Genomic DNA, 19,229 nt, shown 5'->3' with positions numbered 1-19,229 from the left:
GATAAACAAAAATAATCATTTTATAAACAATACATATATACATTTTATATAAATACATATATTTTTTATGTTATATGTAGAGAATTGTGAAAATTATATATATATACATATATAAAAGTCAAAGAGCAAAATGAAGGCTTCTGCACTCGACCCAAACTTTGGCCTGACAGAAAAGTCCTTAAAGAAAAAATAAATACATAAACTATCCAGGAGTAAATTGTGCCGCCAAATTTAAGTCCTTGATTAACATATTTAATGTTAATTTACATTTTTCAAATTAATTTGAGAGGTTTTAACGATGCGCGGACACCCTGACAACACGACTTAAGTTCAATGTGGTTTTATGAAAACAATCCTCCAGAGAACCAGACGGTAAATCCAGACGGTGAGTCAGTTACCAGCTGCTGGACTGCCGGACGCTTCAGTCCGGACTCCATCTTGGACGGCGCTGCTCTCGGGCGTCTCTGGAGGCGCCTGAGCAGCTCGACTCGTAGATGGAGCTTCAGCGCCTGAGGAGAGACAAAAACTCCATCAGGATGTTTCTGCATTTCTACTAAAACCAAACAGAACCAAAGGCCGGTTCTGAGAGACATGCAAAGAACGGATCGGCCATCCTGCTGGACGAGAAACTGTCCCAGAAGTTATTGAGATCAAATATTGTTGTTTTGAGACCATTTTCAAGAAATAGTAATGGCTTAATAATGCAAGAACACATTCTGAAAGATCAATAAATTTTAAATAATGATGAGCATTTAAAACTGGAAGACATTTGAAATATCCAAAAATAATAAAATAACAGAAACAACAAATAAAATCAATTATGAAACAAAATCGTCCTTCAAAAAGAGGTTTAGTTCAGACCAAAGCACCAGACTGAAGACTTTAATCATCCAGTTTTTGGCAGAAAGAGAAAAACAATAAATCATGCAAATGAAAATTGAGCTACGTGATTGATTTATTGATTATTGTGACAGAATCAGTTTATCTAGAGATGACGTGCCAGGCTGCTCTGACAGTAAAGAGGAAGAGTGGGTTCGTACTGGGGGGCTGCTGCGACGCGCCGGGCTCCGACAGCTCTCTCTCCGTCTGCGTCTCGGCGTTCTGCAGCTGGACGATTGGCGTCTGCGTTCCCTGTGATGTCACAGAGGGGGCGGGGTTTCTGGGCTGCAGACCGATGGCGTTCATCAGTCCCATGTCTCTGTCGAGCCTCCAGCCGGAGCGGTTCGGTCTGAGGAGAAAACGGACAGAGGATTCACTCATTCATTCATTCATTCATTCACTCTGAGCTGCTTTTAAACATCAGCCTGAATCTGTGTCACACTTCAGGTTATTTCATATTAATATATACTATATTGTCTCATTAATCCACAAACTTCACATTATTTTCTACGACGGAGTTTTACGGCAAAACAGAGTAAAAAAGAATCAAATAACCAGAATAAAGTCACAATTAGGCCACAATAAGCAATAAATCAATTAATCGTATGAAAACTAGAAACAAGTTCAATAATTTCAATTTGCATAATTTATTGTTTTTCTCCTTTTCTCCAACAATTGGATGAAAAAGTCTTCAGTTTGGTGCTTCGGCCCTTTTTTCAGGTTTTTTATCATCCAGTTTTTCATACAAAGAGAAAGAAAAAAACAATAAATCCTGCAAATGAAAATAATTTATCATGCAATTAACTGATTTATTGCTTATTGTGACAGTACCCATCATTATTTGATTCTGGTTTATTTGTTTACATTTCTTACTATTTATTTATTTTTTTTTTCTTTTGCATTCTACTGTTTATTAAAATCGCTGTAAATGTATCAGTTGTTTTGTTTATCACACGTCTATTTGTCTTTTCCCATTAAGTGTTGTGATTTTATGACTGTTTTGTCAAATTTGCTTCTTTGGGAATCAATAAAAATAAAAATAAGAAAAAAATGTAAGTTTACCCACATTCTGCAAATTATGAGAGAATTTGCAACAATAATTGTGGTTGTAGTTTGTTTTCAGCTCATTTTGTGAAAATAAAATCATTTTCGTTTCCAGATAAAACATCCAGAATGACTCTGCTGCTCTCACCCTGGTCTGTCAGAACCTCGGGTCCGGCCGGTTCCGCTGTTGTTGACGGAGAACAGCGGTTCGCTGCTGGGCTCGGCAGGACTCTCACCGTCGCTTCTGTAGAACCTGAACACAAACGGACGGAAACGCGTCCCGGGTTAATGCGCGTCCAATCAGGAAGTCTGCAGCGTGGAGGAGGGAATCACTCGGTTCACAGCCTCGTTAGCGGATCCAAATGGGCTTTTCCACTTAGAGTTCTTCCTGTGAGGGCGTTCATTAGGATAACGAGGTTACATGGAGGAGAGGAGGAGGCGGAGCCATGATGCTTAAGTTTCCATCAGGATGATGGAGGTCAGAGCGAAGGATGAGCACAAAGACAAGAAACCGTCTGATAAATGAAACTGAAGATCTAGAGGAAGGGAGAGAGGGAGGGAGGGGAGAAGAGTGAGAGAGAGGAGGGGGGGAGAGAGAGACGGAGGGAGAGAGAAAGAAAGAGGGGAAAGAAAGAAGGAGGGAGAGGAAAAGAGAGAGGGATAGAGGAAGAGAAAGAGAGGAAAAGAGAGAGGGAGAGGAAAAGAGAGAAAGAGGACATGAGAGAAAAGAGAAAGTGAGACCAATAGAAAAAGAAAAAAGTAAAAACAGAAAAAAGAAGAAACAAGGGAAAAACTAAAAAGAGAAAAATGAAAAAAATGAAAAAGAAAAACAATAAAACAGGAAACAGGTAAAGGGGAAAAGAGAAATAGAAAGGAAAATTTTACAAAAGAACGAGGGATCAGAAGAGGAAAGAAGGAAACGGGGAAAAAATAAGGACCAATGAAGTAATGATAGAACAGAGGAATGTATGAGGACAAAGGAGGAGGAGAGAGATTATCACAGAGAGAAATGAAGGACAGATAGAAATAAAGGAAGACAGGAAAGAGTAAATGATGCTAATGAAAAGAGGGACGGCTGCAACATTTAGACGGCGAATAAAGAATAAAACCAGGAAATACTAATTTATATTTTCACTCTACTCTTTATTCCCCAACACTTCGAAATCTGGGTTAAATTTAATCCCAAAGTGCTCCAGAAATATTCAGAACCTGGAACAAATTGAATATCATTCAGTTCTGAACGATTTTACAGATAAACCTCAGGATGCTAAACATATGCTAAATCCGATCTCCATGGAACAGGAAGTGACGCCCTTCCTTGGTTCTGATTGGTCAGAATTAGTTCGTGACAGGATGCACTATTCTCCACCTGCTCATGAGGTGAATATCCAACGTTTTTGTGTTTCATGGTTCGGGCAGAGTTGGAGGTGTTGGACTCACACAGGCCGGCAGATCACCAGGTCTCCCTTGTTGGTGCCGTAGGCCAGACCCATGGCCGGGTCCGGCAGCCACCGGGCCGAGTTGATGCTGACGTGGCGTCTCTGGTCCGGAGCCATGGGGTAAACCACGTTGAAGACCATCTGGGAGGCAGAGAACCACAAACATCCTGAACTTCAGGAAATCTGGGTGTAAAACTTTATTTCCCAAAGATGTAAACAAACAAGGAAGTCAGATTTTTATTTTTTTTTTTGCTCACTTTTGGTTCTAAAAAAAAAAAGACATGACAGAAAATATTTGGGGGATATGAAAATGTTTTTGTTTATGGGAATATAAACAGCAGAAAAAAAGGCACGATTTTACCAGAATGTCTTAGAAAAAAAGCGTTACCAGGATTTGTCGTGACCAGTTTGGTGTATTTAAATGTGCTGTCCTGGTGTAGAGTTATCAAATAAATGTATAATTCAGTACATTTATGTCTGTGTTCATAAAAAGAAACATTTTAAGTCAATTCTGCAATGTTTTTCTGTATTAGGAAATACAGAAAAACATTGCTCCGCCCTCGTTTCTTCTTCTTCTCACCCTCATGGACGTCTCTCCTCCGTGCGGCTGCTGCAGGCGGAACACCTGCGCCACCATGTGGTCGGTGGAGGGATGCAGCAGGATCCTGCGGGACGCCAGGCCCACCATGACGTAGCACCCCATGGGGGACAGGCTGACGGAGATGGCGTTGGGACCTGAGGGGGGAGAAGAGCTTTAACGGGGGGCGGAGTCAGGAAAGAGGAAGCAGCAGTCAGCAGTCAGCGGTCAGCGGCGTACCGAATCTCTTGGTGTAGAGCATTTCTCCCAGGTTGTGTGGCGCCAGAGAGTAGATGGCCAGGATGCCCTCGTCAGGAAAACCCCGCTGACTGCTGGGAATGAAAACCGCCAGCAGCTGACCATCTGCGGAGATGTCACAGCTGGCGTCGTTGTAGATTTTACAGTTTGGCACCAGAACGTTGACCGAGGCTGAAAACAAGAAACACAGGCTTCTGGTAACCGACGTCTGTCCTGCAGCCCTTGGACATAAACTTAAAATACTTATCAACTTCTAGCCAAGAGGCTGACGTTTCCATGGATACCAAATATGCGGTGCATATTGTTTTTCAAACAAGTTTTTTTTAAGAGATCAGAAGAAACGAGGGGAGTGAGGGAGGAATGGAGGAGTTCTCGTACCGTTACTGATCTCTGGGAGGTCAAACTTGGTGAAGTCCCACCACTGCAGGCGGTACGTCGTGTTGGCGATGTTGCTGGCGACCGCAGACTGACCTTCGCCAATAGAGGCTCCTGAAAACGGAGTAGAAGACAGATTAAGGGTGCATTCACACCAGCTCTGATTGCTCCACTTTGGTTGACGAAAGTCTGGTTTGTTTGGGGAGGTGTGAATCAAACTCTGGTCCGTCTAGAAACCAGGACTCGGTTTGGTTAAAGCGATCTCTGGTGCAGTTCAAATGCGTATGTATTATCACTCATCTGTGAATGTTTTAAACTTTTCAACAGATTTCAGTCTCCCTTACCAGCGAGAACTCTGTTGACAGACGAGTGTGTAGCCAGACCCGGCTGTCCTCGTTCGTGGAAGATCCCGGCGTACGGCAGGTACTCCGGCAGGAGGAAACGGCTGCAGGACCAAACCAGATTATTTCAGCATTTGGTGGAAACCAAATGTAACCCGGGATTAATCGTGTTACGGACTCACCGCGGGACAAATCGCCCCAGCGACGGAGCAGACATCCTGGCATTCCGGGGTGTCCTGTGTCTCGCTCTGTCTCCGTTATCACTGCAGGAAAACAGGAAAGGTTCACATTCGTTCCTTAAACTGTTTCTGAAGGACTCAGACACTTTCATTTGCTGAAAAACAACATATTTAGAGGAAATAATTAAGCTAAAACTGTACAGAAAACCTATGCATTTGGTATCTATCCATCTGTAAATGTGTCCTACCCAGAAGTTTTAGTTTCACCCAGTACAAATTTAGTAAAAATAAATAAATCTGCAATTAAGCACCTTTTTATCCAATTATTAATCACTAAAGTACTTCCATAGATCAGTCCAACACTGTACTGATTATAGGTTGAACAGAAAGAGGAACTTTTTACATGTTGATGTTAGAAGTATTTATCTTTTTAGCTGCAAATAATCAAGCATACACTGAAGAAATAATGTTATTGAATTTCAGGAAATAAAATGTTTACAAAAATTTCCACTTAACTTTATATTTCGGTCTGTCTGATTATGTAATTTTTAAACATTAAATGATCGATAATTTGATCAATTATTCAGTAATTGAGTAAACTGTTTACCAAATACTGCTTTACTTTTACTTGTGTAAAATTATGTTGAAGTAGAGCTACTCTTACCTCAGTTTAATTTACCTCTGTCTGCAGATTTCTGACTCAAATATATTTAAATAAAACAATATATTTTTGCTATTTGTAGGCCTAATAAATCATAAAATTGCAGCATCATTTTACAGCTGCTGATTAAACTCCAGATTCTTGTCCTGCCTCAAGGAATCGTGATTTTGCGGCGCAGTTAAACACAAAGCAAACACTAACTCCAGCTCCTCGAAGTCGACGTCGCTGTTGTCCATGGCGCTGGACGGATTGGGGGTGGGGCTGTCAGAGGACGTGGACATGGTTCGCATGCGGTGGTTCTGCTGGTACCGGAGGGAACGCTGGCGGATGCTGTCCCTCCTGGACAGATACTGGATCATCCTCTGAGCGTAGTAGGCTGCAGGAGAAAGCCTGCAGAGCAAAGGAAGCGCTTCAGGTCACAGACTGGTTCCTCTGCAGCCAATCACAGCCAAGTTTATTTAAATAGAACATTTTCAGCAACGAGGCAGTTAATAAAAATCATGAACACATCAAATAAGCTAAACAGGTGGGTTTTTAGTTGGGGTGAACCGATTGCAGTTTTCTGGCCGATCGATGATTTTTGTCTGAAAAGTTGTTAAATATAGCAAGAAAGTTGTTGAAATGTTAACAGTGGGGTGACTATGGTTAACATGCAGACGTGACCTGGTGGGCCGGTCAGTCAGACAAACCTCTCGCTGCAGGGCAGAAGAGGACAGCGGTTGATTTTTAGACCTTTGATGAGGTAGATAAGACCAGGAGAGAAGATCGGTTTCACATGTACGTCTACACCCCTAATTTTAAGTCTAGATTTAAAGGAACCCTGTGTTTCGGCTGTTTTGCAGTTTTCTGGAAGTTTGTTCCAGATTTATGGAGCATAGAAGCTGAATGCTGCCTCTCCATGTTTGGTTCAGGGGATGCAGAGCAGAGCCAGAAGGCCCGAGAGGTTCTGGAAGGTTGCTATGACAACAGCAGATCTTTAATGTATTGTGGTCCTAAGCCGTTCAGTGATTTATAAACCAACTACAATATTTTAAAGTCTATTCTCTGAGCTACAGGGAGCCAGTTGAAGGACTGTAGAACTGGGTGATGTTCTCATAACTTCCTGGTTTTAGTCAGAACTCCAGCAGCAGCTTCTGGATCTGATTGATGTTTTAGGCAAACCTGTGAAGAGTTTTTCTATTAGTCCTTTAATCCTGGAAATGTTATTCAGGTGATAAAAGGCTGAATTTTTAACCGTCTTTATGCGTCTCTGAAGGTTAAAACTCAGATTTTGGGTCTAATTTCTTGTTTCCAGCTGTAAGAACTAACGCTGTGTCTGACTGTAGATCGTTCCTCTTCAGGTCCAAAGACAATAACTTTTGTTTATCTGGATAGAGTCCTGTTGATAAACGGCTCTATCCCGCTGGAGGATAAAAGTCTGGCAGGTGAGAGCTGTGTGGTACCTGGCCGGGTCTGGGTAGATGGGATGGTCTCTGGACCCGGACATGTCGTATCGAGACAACGATAGCAGGGATGACTCCAGCAGCCGCCTGTCGGGAACAGACCGTTGTTAGAACGGGATTTCTGCAGCGTGGAGGAACTTCAATGTTAAAATAAAAAAAATTGGACGGATTGAGGACTTTTTCTGGTCTTCCACAAACTAAAGCAAATGGATCTTTGGACCTTCCAAAATGGCTCTGAATGACTTCACTAAAAACCAAATATGACAAGAAATTACGTTTTTAGCAGTTTTGAAGCAGTTTTATGAAATAACTGCATTAAATTTCCAAGATATGACACTAAAAGGTTCAATAATATTTGTATATCCATTTTTCCTAACATTAGTTAGAGACCATCTACAGCTGCTGCACCTGCATCTACTGTAAACATTTTGTTTGCAACTAAAATATAATTTCATTGTGAAACTGACGTTTATACATGTATGAATGAATTTTTGTTTTTATAATATGACTTACATTTATTTCTGTTTATTCATTTACTTATGTTTTTTTAACAACAATGAAATATAAGTCCACATATGTTTTATTTTTCCTCTTAGGCTGAATAAGTAATTGCGATTAATGTTTGACCGTTTACAATCAGCACCCCATAAATGCCTGCTTTTGTTTATTAATCAGGAACATCATGAAAAATGTAGCTCTTTATGTTAAGGACGACGGCTGGCCCTCCTGATACAAGAGAAACTCAAGTTTTTAAAGGGGCAGTATTGTGTTTTCCGGGCACATAGTGACATTTTATAGCAAAATAAAGTAACTATTTTACTTTCAATTGATATGAAAATGCTATATATATCTAATATGACATAAAATAAATGTTACTTTGTCTCTTTAAGAAACTCCTGTTCTGTGTGAAACTCTGCCTTCAGAAAGTCATCACAACATGGCTCCTCCATTAACCCTTTAACAACAATTCTTCCAGCGTTTTATTGAAAGGTAGCTGCTCTAATGAGCAGTTCCACCAGGTATTTGCTAATTGCTGCTGGCTAGTCTGAAGGAGCTGCTCTGTGAGGCGGAAGCTCGGAAACTGCAGCTCTGAGGAGGAGCTGCGCCCTGAAGGTGGGGCTAGATCCACCCAGGTGTTTTGCACACCTGAATGGTTGCCATGGAGATTAAAAGATCAAAGCAAAATTCCTGGTATGATTTGAGGAAATAACATTATAACATGATGTAAAGCTCAAAAAAGTTAATTTTACATGATACTGCCCCTTTAATTGATCACTTTGATCCCGGATTGGAGCCGACTGCGGCGCCGTACCTCCTCAGGGAATCCTCATCCGGCGGGTCAACAGGCATTTCTTGGCTTAAGGCCTCTGGCGGCTCGACGGCCCGGCTGGCGGTGGCCTGCCGGTAAACCCTCTCCCACTGCGCCGTGTCCTGGTTGTAGACCAGGCCCACTGTCTGTTCGGCGGCCTGGCTGGGCGGCGGCGCCAGTGGGAACGCCACCGCTCCTCCTCCTGGAGGAAGAGGCGGCTGTTCGCTGGCCTCTGGCGCCGCCCTCCTGCTCTCCTCCGGCTGCCAGGCGGCGGCAGGCGAGGGGAAGGAGGAGGAAGAGGAGGGAGGATCCAGCGAAGAAGAGGAGGAGGTGGTGGAGGAGGTCTGGTGCGTGCGCTCCCAGCGCTGGGAGTCCTGGTTGAAGGTGAGCAGGTTGTGGCAGGCCCGGCAGCGGTTCAGGTGGTGCCCCCTGGAGGACGGCGGCGTCGGCGGCACGTTGTTCTCCAAGCTGTGGGTGGCGGGCGGGGGCGCTGGTGGCTGGTAGTGGATGATGGTAGGCGAGGAAGAGGAGGACTGGCCCGGCCTGTCCGGGTCCATGTTGTTGTTCAGCAGCTCTTGGCTTGGCTCCTGGTTGCCATCGGCGATGCTGCCGCCCAGCGACGGGTCGATGTCGATGCGGTCGATCTCCAGGAAGTAGCGGCTCAGGTTGCACTGCAGAACGTTCCGGAAGGAGGCCGAGGAGCCGCGGCCGCCGTCCCAAAATGGGTGGTGGCCGCTGCTCGTCCCGGCGCCGTCCCGACTCCCTGGTTCCCCCTGCTGGGCGAAGCCCCGCCCCTCGGAGGCAGAGGTGTAGAGCGGCGACTGGGACGAGCCATCCTGTTGGCGGAGCACTGACAGCAGACTGACGGAGGAAGAGGAGGAGGTCCTGGGAGGAAGCATGGCAGGGCCTGCCGTGCTGTCCCGCATGTTCAGCAGGCTGCGGGTCCAGTCCGGGCCGGGCCGGGCGGCGCCCAGCGGCTCCATGATGTTCGGCATGATGGGGTTCAGGGAGGCGCCGGCGCTGTAGTAGACAGAGGTGAAGGCGGAGGGCCGATCCGAGGGCTGCCGCGGCTCCGTGCGGGCCGAAGAGAAGGTGGAGGCCGTGGAGAGCGTCGGCGTCTCCGTGGAAACCGACGGTGTCGATGTGGAGGCGCCGGTGGGCAGGCAGCGCTTCCGGCTGACGGAGCAGCGGGTGCAGACGCACACCATGCCCAGGTGCTGGGTGCAGCCAGGGAGCGAGGGGCCGCTGGGACCGCCGGGCGATTCACTGACTCCGCTGCCGCCGTCGCTTACGGGCCGCGGCGGTGGCGGAGGCGGCGGCTGCTCGGCTCCGACGTTGGGTCCCGGGGAGCGAGAAGACGACAAGATGTGCAGGAAGTTGTGGAGGATTGGCGTCCGGCGAACCGGCTGGGAAGGCAGGAAGGAGCGCTGGCGGAAGTGAGGCATCTCCACGCTGTCCATCGGGACCTCAGAGTCTTCCTCATTCTGGGACAGAAGAGACTCATCAAGCGAGGAAATGACCAACATGAAGAGTTTCTTTAAAATAAAACACTGATTAACAATAACAGCAATTTAAGACTTCACTGCAAAAACACTAAATCTCACCAATCTGGACTCGTTTGTAATGCAAATATCTTAGTGCACTTGAAACAAGAAACATCAAACGTACAAGTAAAATGAGCTTGTTTTAAGCCAATAATTCCTTAATATTGATGAAAAAGTGCTAGTTCATTTGCAAGATTATTTCACTTAAAGCAAAACATTTTAGAGATTTAAAACCTGCTTGTCAAGGAAGTCTTGGCCAAGAGGCAGCAACACAAAAAATAGAGTAAAAAGAAAATGAAAAATTATTGAAAAACAACAATCTGCTTCAAGACATTTTAGTTTATATTTAAAGGCACTAAATGAGGCGAGTTCAGTCAATCTAAAAGTCTCTTTAATGAGTTTGATGAAGAGAGAGCAGTGAATGAAAGCCTTCAGTTTGAGCAAAAGGGACAGAAATAAACAGCAAAAAGTATAAAAGTCAACATCTTTCAGTAAAACTGCAGAATGCCGGGAGATTTGGAAATTTTTGCACAACTCACCTGCTGATTGGACGGATTCACGATCGCCGTGAGCAGGTTGTGACCCAGAGGATCAAATCTCACCAACCTGGAACAACAACAAGGACAGAACTTTTATTTTTACAATTTTCTTTAAAGGGATAGTTTGTCGTTTAGTTAAATTTTTTATAAATTTGTCATCAGCAACAGAAAATTTAAAACTAATGTTCTGTGGAACCACAACAGTTTGTTTATGTATTTAAGTATCTTTATTTCAGGCTGGGTTTGTTTAGCCAAATTAGTTTACATTTCTATTTATCAACTCTATATTTTCTTTTACGCATTAAACATATCGTAAAAAAAAAAATTTGTGTATTAAAAATATAAAATATATAAAAAATCCTTCCCCTTATCCCCCTGCAAAAAAAGAATAAGCAGAAAATGTGGAATATCATATCTTATCAAGGTAATTAAAAAACATAAGGTGATATAATTTTTTCCCCTAAACTGAACAGAAACTCATTTCCAAAAGGCCTGAACTAAAACTAAACATGTTTGCATTTAAAGCCTTGGTGTGACGCAGCGCTTTGGAGTGTTAAATCTTCCGGTTGGGTTCCCGGCCTCGCATCGTGGCGACGGCTCTTCTACCCACCTCACTCGTTCCGTGTCGCTGCCCGTCTTGACCACGGCGAACGGCTCCGGCCGGCTCCAGTCCCAGAAGTGAAGCTCGTTGTTGGTGGCGATCAGGAGGAGCTGGGCGGTCGGGTGGAAGGCCAGAGAGGCGATGGCCACGTTGCTCTCCGTAAACCAGTTCTCACTGCCGCCCTGAAAGCAAAACGCCCAGTTCAGTCCAACAAAGTCATGGAAACAAACTATTTGTACTGGTTTGTGATTAATGCTTAGATTCCCGTTTTCATTCAGTCACAATTCAGACATCTCTGATTGCAAAACAAACAGCTGAAATGTTGTTTTTTATGGCAGGTTTTATGTTAAAGGTGCAAAATGAGAAGCTCAGGTTTTCTTTTGTTTTTCAATGTAAGAACAATATTATGAATTTTTATATTTAAAGTTATGAATTAAGACTTTTTTAGGATAATGAATAGGTTAATGAAAGTGAAGCTGCAACTAACGATTATTTTAATAATCAATTAATCGGATTAATCAGCATTTGTCACATTTTTTAAAGTTTTACTTCGTTTGGTTGAGGATTCCTTCTAGTCTTCTCAGTTTAACTTCTTACTGGACAAAGATAAAGAGATTTCCTGAAACAATCCCAACTTGTTCTGCACTCACATGCAGGTCCCAAATGCGGACTTCCCCATCAAGGCACCCGGAGGCCACCAAGCCAGGAATGGTGGGGTGAAAGGTCACACACCAGGGGGTTCTCCGGTGGCCCACTAAGGAATGGAGGCACTTTCCAGTCTTCACCTCCGTTATGTAGATGTTGTGGTTGACGTGCGTGGAGGCCATTAAAGACCTGCAGGGACAAATGAGGCAGTTTCAATCATGAATGATTCCAGTTGGTTTAACATTAAAGTCGACAAGAAGAGAAAACTGAGAACATGAAAACTTTATTCATTATTCTGGAGCTCAGAGCGATCTCAGATTTTATTCAAACAGAGATTCAGCAAAGTAAGAGAGAGACGTTAAGAGGTTTTATTTCCTAAAGATGAAATCTAATTGATCAAGGATGCTAACGTAAAAATAAAAAGCTGGTCGAAGCTTAAAAGCTTCATCTTTTATTCTAAAATCCAAGAGTTTGCTTTGGTCTTTAGTTCTAATGTTTATGTTTTTAAAAGCATGTCTAGTAGAGCAGACAGTCTTCTGAAGGTGTGTGTGTGTGTGTGTGTGTGACCTGTCGGGGCTGAAGGCCAGCAGGAACGTTGATCGAGGGCTGTCTGGAAGCTCCACTTTCTAGAAGAGACACAAACCAAAACATTTAAACTGAATCCAGAATAAATGAAGTAATAAACCTAAAACATCCGTTATTTGAAAAACTTTAAATAATATTAATGTCCTGTTAATAATAAAAACAAAATGGCTGAAAAATATGAGTCCCTTACAGCTGGCTATGGAGGACTGGTCCTGACAAAATTGGTCAATAAACATAAAAATAAATAAATGATTTGATAAAATAATGAAAGTGTCCATTTTGATTCTAAAAAATAAAACTTTCCTGACTTAAGTTAGTGTTTATCATTTTCAACAGTATTAATTTAAAATTATTGGTATTATTTAACTTTCCATTTCAATTAATTTTTTATTTAATAAACGTTTTCAATTTTTTAATATAATGTATTTAACATTATTTTTTAATTTACTGTCACATTTAATTATCTATTTATTTTGTACATTATTTTGGTCACTTTTTAATCATAAATTGATTTTCTCCTCTTTGTCCATTTATTTGAAGATTCATTTTTTCATTTTCATAATTTTCTCTTTTCCCTTCTGATTCTTTGTGAAAACGTAAAATAGAGTGTAAATAAATACAGAATATGCAAAAATAAAAATAAAAATACTGAAATAAAATCTGAGTAAATACAAAAATTTATCAAAATAAAATGAAAAAGAAACTAATAAAAACAGTAAGATTGGAAATAAAATGAAAAATTAAACAGTGACATGTTAAAAATAATATAAATTTTGCTACACTGTATGATCAGATAAGTGTTTTTTTATATATATATTTTTTGACCCAGATTACTCTATTAAGCTTTTATTTCTACATTTATTGCCATTCTTAATGGATGATCAGGAGAACGCTAGGCGTTGGTGGAAGGCTGCACTTGAACGCAGCATTTATGTGCTGAGGATGTCCAGTTTCATTAAATCCAAGCTCTTGGGACTCGAGCTTTTTTAACCCACCTGACTCTGCCATTTCATCCAGCGGACCTTCTCCTCCACCAGCAGCTGCAGGAGCCGCTGCGAGCCGAACGTCTGGGATCCCCGCTCCCGGCTCGACAGGATCCGGACCGAGTTCCTCTGACGGGACGCCATGTTGCTACGGGGCGGGCCTCAGCTGATTGGCTGCTCTCTCCTGCTGCCGTCAGTCTGTTGTCGCCATGCAGAGGCCAGGCTACGACAGAAACGGATCGGTTCAGAAAATATTTTCACCATAATTCTATTATTAACAGCAAAAACACTGAGGAACGATCAGCAGTTTGAATTTTACTCTGAGAAAAGCGTACAAACACTTTTCAAGGTAAGTTTTCAAACTTTTCCAGCATCACTTTGGGGATAAAACAATAAAAATAAACTAAAAAAAATACAGTTTCGATTCACTATTATATATGATTAATTACTGTTATTAATAATGTCTTGTTATAGAATTTGACATTTACCATATAAACTAAAATGTAGCAAAATTTGGTACCACTCTGTAGCAATGCTCCCTTCATAGATGACTAATGGTCTATAGATACGTTATTAATCTGTAAAGACTTTTAAAAAATCAAGTCAAAGTTTATTTATGCAGTATATTTACAACAACCTCAGCTCACCAAAAAGCTTCACAACAATCACAACATCACAGGAGGATAAATGATGCAACGGAAAATTCAATTAAGTTTGGTAAAAATAATAAGACAATTATAAAATTGGCAGAAAATGCTAAAAAGTAACATGAAAAAAACCAAGACATGTTTAATTTAGTTCAGCTGCAGCAATTTCCCAAAAAACTCACATCAGTTAAGTATTCATATCTTGTTTTTCTGATCATTGATAAGTTATCATTGGTAACCGATTACTGTGCATTAAGGGTGAAAAGGACACCATTTGTTCAACAATACATTTATTTTACTAATTATTATTATGCTCACAAAGTAGTCTGAAATGTTCAGTATAACAATTTTATACTAAAATATATAAACAGATTTTAATCAAGCATTAGTTTGCACTTTATTGCATTATTACAAAACTGTGCAATTTCAATATCAAGCATTTTCAAGGGCTTTATAAGAAATCAAGCACTTTCCAAACCTTAAAAACACCAAAGTGAAATTTAAGCAAACTTATAAACTCTGAATCAAACCTGGAGGAAATTATTTTTAAAAAGCACCAAAGCTGCAGAGACGATAAGGACCTTCGTTTCCTCAGCAGCCGTTAATCCAGAGTAATAATTATTCTCAGTTTGAAACGAAAAAAAAAAAGCATTTATTCAGATTTCAGGCTGCTGATCTCTGCAGCTTTAAGGTTTAACTAGCGCTCAAATTTACAGAGTTTCCATCTGCAACAGGAATGCCGTCAGATGAGCCGCAAGCTCAATAAATCAAACATCCATGACACAGCGCTTCTCCGCCTCGTTTTTCACAACAGCTCAACAGAAACAGCAGTTTATGATACTGATTACATGCTCCAGATGTTTGATTAAAGGTGGAAAATTTAATTTCAAAAAAAGTTCAGCAGCTTTACTGATTCACCCAGAAAGGAGAAAAATCTGAATATGTTCGTTCTGCTTTTTTGTAAACAAAAATTTTTTAAAAAGTCCTGTAAATAAGCAGAGAAAAGTTCAAAATCACCTGTAAAAATAATGTTAGCTCAAGGGTCCAAAGTGTGGCCCGGGGGCCATTTGTGAGCCACATAAACTTGTTTCACGAGTCCATATAGATTGATTCAGACACAGCGTTTTGTTATTTCTTTGTTAAAGGCCTGAGCTTTCAAAACTGATACAAATTAGAATCATAAAATGGAAACTTTTCCTGACCACATTTTTCACTTGCAACTTTGTTTTAGAGTAAATAAAACCACAGACTTTTCAGAAGCAGACCTGGTGGAACCAACGACAAACTCTGCTAAATAAGGCAAAAGTTTCTAAAGACTGACTGACTGACTGACCTGCTTCCTGTTCTCGTTGCCGAGATAATCTACATGAGGCTTTTTCTTTTTGTTCTTTTCAAATATGGCAAACACACAAAAGCATTTTCATCAGAATACTTTGTTTCATTAAAAACAAACAATATTCTGATATACAAAATTTTGTTTTATTGATCATGTAAAAACAAGAAACGTATTACAGCTAAATTGCCCCAGAAGTTATTGAAATAAACAATAATACTGTGGTTTTGAGATAATTTAATGATACAGGGTTTTCCCCAGTGTATGATAAGCCTGGCGGGCCGCCGGGCTTAGTAAGTTTTCTGGGGGAAACTGTGATATTTACGCAATAATAAAATGACACATTCTCAAAGTCAATAAATTTTAAATTCTGAGGAACATTTAACACTGGAAAAAATTTTAAATATCCAAAAACTGTCATTTAAAAAAAAAAAAAAAAAAAAAAAGGTTTAGCTGAGACTAAAGCACCAGACTGAGTCATTGAATTTTTGGAAGAAAAAGAGAAAAATTAAAGAAAGAGATAAAGAGATGATAGTTCATGCAAATGGTAATTATTGAGCTCATTTTAACTTAAAATGCCATTAATTGCTTTATTAATTATTGATCTAATTCACACAAACAGATTCTACCTGACCTCTAAAACTGATCCCATCTGAAATCTTTAAACACAAACCCTTATTTAGAGTTGCATATCTAACTCCTTTCCCCACACACACATACACACACACACCGCTACAACTCAGTATCAGCTGAGGAATGAACAGATGATGTGTCACCGCCAGATTAAGGAGTAAACATGTCGGCATAAAGCGCCTAAGATCAGAATAATCCACACAGCTGAACCTGGTTAATGAGTGACCTTTCGCTGACCCTGGCAGCAGCGTTTGGGTTTCATTCAGAGAGCAGGGCGGATCAGAGTAACACCTGGATTTAAACCATCAGTCTCAGTCAGAGGAGAGGGAAAGAAGTCAGTGCATTTAATTCAGAGAAAACTTTCCATTACAAAGTAAGAATTTACTGAGGAGAAAATGACAGAAAGAAAAGCTTAAAAGTTCAATAACATTTAAGTATTTTTACAAGCTTGTTTTAACTTATCAGGTGATTAATTGTTAGCTTATTGTGACAAGCTTATGTAATAATTGAAATAGCTGGAAAAATAAATGAAAACATAACATTTTTGTCCATAACACACAGCTCGATTAGTCGTCAGGGCACAGTAAGGACTGTAAATCATATTAATGGAGGAATTTTCCTCCACTTTAAGCTCTGTAATAATAATATTAACAGGTTTCACGCAGAGGGAAACAGCAGGAAGATCCTGGATTAAATACCAGCCAGATTTGCTTTTCACTTTAAGGTTTTTAATTTCTGCACAGTTTCTCCAACTTCTTCCTGATCCCGTCTGAAAAGCACAAACCAAGTTAATGGACGATCTGCATTTTCCTTCAGCTACAACAACTTTTCTCACACTTATCGATGCATGAATAAAACGTACAACACTCTACACTTTTTTATTTAAATTAAAATAAATATAAACTGTCTGGATTGAGGACTGCAGGTCAGATTGAGTCATAAAAATTGAAATCAAACAACATTCCAAACATTTTCCGGTAACAAAGTAAACCTGATCAGGAGGACAATAGTCACAAGAAATTATAACCAACCTGAACTCCCATTATAACTGAGAACAAGCAGTAATAACCCTGACATGGAGCTTTATGATTATTTAAAAGAGCTAATGAGCCAACACTTCACCTTTCCCAACAACTACCATATTCTTATGACTAGTCTTACTTCATAACCAATCAGACCAAACAGCAACCATTTTATAACAAGGATCTGATTTCAATCTAGGTTTCAAACTAACACAGTCAGTCAGAGATAAAGAGCAGAAATTCCTGATTAACTGGAAAGAAAACAGTTTCCAGTGGAAATCAACAACATATCAGCATTAACATCAGTATCAATATAAGGAACACTTAATGCCAGAACTGGAAGACATTTTAAACATGCAAACAAACAAAATAAATGATGATGTCTCAACAAAACAACATAGGAATCATTAGGCTCAGTCTGGAGAAACAAGCAAAACTTCCAGTCAGGACTTTTGTAACAAAATAAAGAGTCAAACTAACTTCATTGTACTGCGGGTCAAAAGCTTGCTGTATTTTTCAAAATGGTGGCTTTTCAATATTAAAGGCCAGCTTTACATTAAAGATTAGGCAAACTACACAAACATGTACGCAAATGGAAAATGTCACATCTATTTTAATGTATTACGCAATTTACTGATTTATTCCTTATGGTGACAGACTTAGCTAAACCTGAGATGGATGTGTTGTCTTCTTCACTTGATTTATTTCTTATTTTTTAAATGATATGTACTACTTTTTGTCTGGGAATAAAGGAAATATGGTCTCTTCATCAACCTGGTCACAGAACCAGCAGGACTCCAGGAACTTCTGCATCATGGTGGGACAGCTGTAATGATCTGATGAGCTCAGCATGATGCCAGTAGAGATCTGAAGCCATCCAGGATTTCTGCAGAGAGCTATGTTGGATCAGAAGATCATTTCTAACTCCTGTCATGAGGCAGAAGTAACAGGAGGTTCCAGATTCCAAGAATCTGATTCAGGAACAGTTTCTGCAAACTAGGATGTTGGGCTGAAGAAAAACTCTCCTTTATGTGAAATTATCTCATTTCACAGTATTTAATGAAATTTTTTATTGCTTAAAGTTAGATTTTTACGCAAAAATGTTACATTTGTATATTATTCATTGCTGCTGGTCTTGTATTTGTCTTTTGTTTGAATATTCTTGTGTGATACCGAGAAATAAGGTCTGGATAAATCCATTTTGAATACTGTTTGTGTCCCACTTCGACTCTCTAACATCTAAAAACATTATAAAACGTCAACATCAACTGGAGGTTAACGTACCAAGTCACCCAAGCACAGTTTATTTACAACAAAGCCACTAACTAACCTAAAAGAGACACTAACAAACCAGTAATCGTTAATCTGGTGATGTTAGCTCAATATGTCCAGCTAACCTTTAGATGAAGCTAAAACCTACATTAATTGTTGTTTAAATATATTCAGTGTTTCTAAATATCCATTATAAAAAGTTACAGTAAAGGGTGAGAGTATAAACCCAGCATTTAAATCACAGAATGAAAAAAATCCACATTTAAAGAAAAATCATCGGAACTCGGCCTACCTTCACAGCCGCTGCTAACGGGTTAGCTGCTAACAGGCTAGCTTCGGTTAGCCGCTGAACAATAAACCGTCAGACAGAAACATCCGCGTCTCCGGGTCACTCTGCTGGGCAGGTTCCGTTAAGATTAGCGACCAATGTTCGTCTCCAACGAGGTAAAACAAATCCAGGTTGATTTTTGAGACATTGGTCCGATGGTTTAGTAGCTGCCAGACGACACTCTGCTGCTGCGCATCCAGCTAACGGCTAACCAGGCTAACTCCGCAGGTTGGCTGGCAGATGGTCGAGTAATCGAACTCTACTAATTTAAGGAAAATATTTTTAATATAAACCACCAACGTAAGGCGCAAAGGTGAAATATTAGTTTTAACATTGGTATACGTGTTCTGCACTAATTCTAAAACAATAAAGCTACCAGAAAATCAGGCTGTTTGGTTAATCTTGACAGAGAAGATGCTCTTCAGTCGACTGGCGCTCCTTAAATGGACTGGATAAAATCACAGTCAAATGGTTTACAAATCATCCACTGATGTCATCACGGCCCTGTAATCTAAAAATAATAAGTCACAGAAAAAAATTAAGAACAAAAAAAGTTTATTTTAACTAACCTACATATGAATAGATCCAAGTCA

General features: G+C 40.5%; 1 protein-coding gene across 2 annotated transcripts in view; it reads right to left on the bottom strand.

The window, feature by feature from the left end:
• ambra1b (autophagy/beclin-1 regulator 1b) overlaps positions 1-19,074 on the bottom strand; it is a 20,893-nt gene extending 1,819 nt beyond the window's left edge. The window contains exons 1-18 of one of the 2 annotated variants that reach the window (XM_008412644.2): positions 18,601-19,074; positions 13,414-13,624; positions 12,401-12,459; positions 11,839-12,022; positions 11,198-11,370; positions 10,588-10,654; positions 8,508-9,988; positions 7,196-7,282; positions 5,955-6,143; positions 5,096-5,176; positions 4,917-5,017; positions 4,576-4,686; positions 4,180-4,368; positions 3,943-4,097; positions 3,364-3,503; positions 2,072-2,176; positions 1,041-1,228; positions 399-509 (exon numbers count right to left, since the gene is read on the bottom strand). In XM_008412644.2, coding sequence (XP_008410866.1) covers positions 399-509; positions 1,041-1,228; positions 2,072-2,176; positions 3,364-3,503; positions 3,943-4,097; positions 4,180-4,368; positions 4,576-4,686; positions 4,917-5,017; positions 5,096-5,176; positions 5,955-6,143; positions 7,196-7,282; positions 8,508-9,988; positions 10,588-10,654; positions 11,198-11,370; positions 11,839-12,022; positions 12,401-12,459; positions 13,414-13,545 — 3,553 coding nt within the window. In that variant the 5' untranslated portion in view covers positions 13,546-13,624; positions 18,601-19,074. The remainder of the gene's footprint in view (positions 1-398; positions 510-1,040; positions 1,229-2,071; positions 2,177-3,363; positions 3,504-3,942; positions 4,098-4,179; positions 4,369-4,575; positions 4,687-4,916; positions 5,018-5,095; positions 5,177-5,954; positions 6,144-7,195; positions 7,283-8,507; positions 9,989-10,587; positions 10,655-11,197; positions 11,371-11,838; positions 12,023-12,400; positions 12,460-13,413; positions 13,625-18,600) is intronic. The other variant, XM_008412645.2, reaches the window with a different exon arrangement.
• Positions 19,075-19,229: the final 155 nt, after the last annotated feature.

Source organism: Poecilia reticulata, linkage group LG6 (assembly GCF_000633615.1).
Source record: "Poecilia reticulata strain Guanapo linkage group LG6, Guppy_female_1.0+MT, whole genome shotgun sequence".
Lineage (NCBI taxonomy): Eukaryota > Metazoa > Chordata > Actinopteri > Cyprinodontiformes > Poeciliidae > Poecilia > Poecilia reticulata.
Note: the sequence above shows the minus strand (reverse complement) of the source record. Positions and strands in the feature narration are given on the sequence as shown.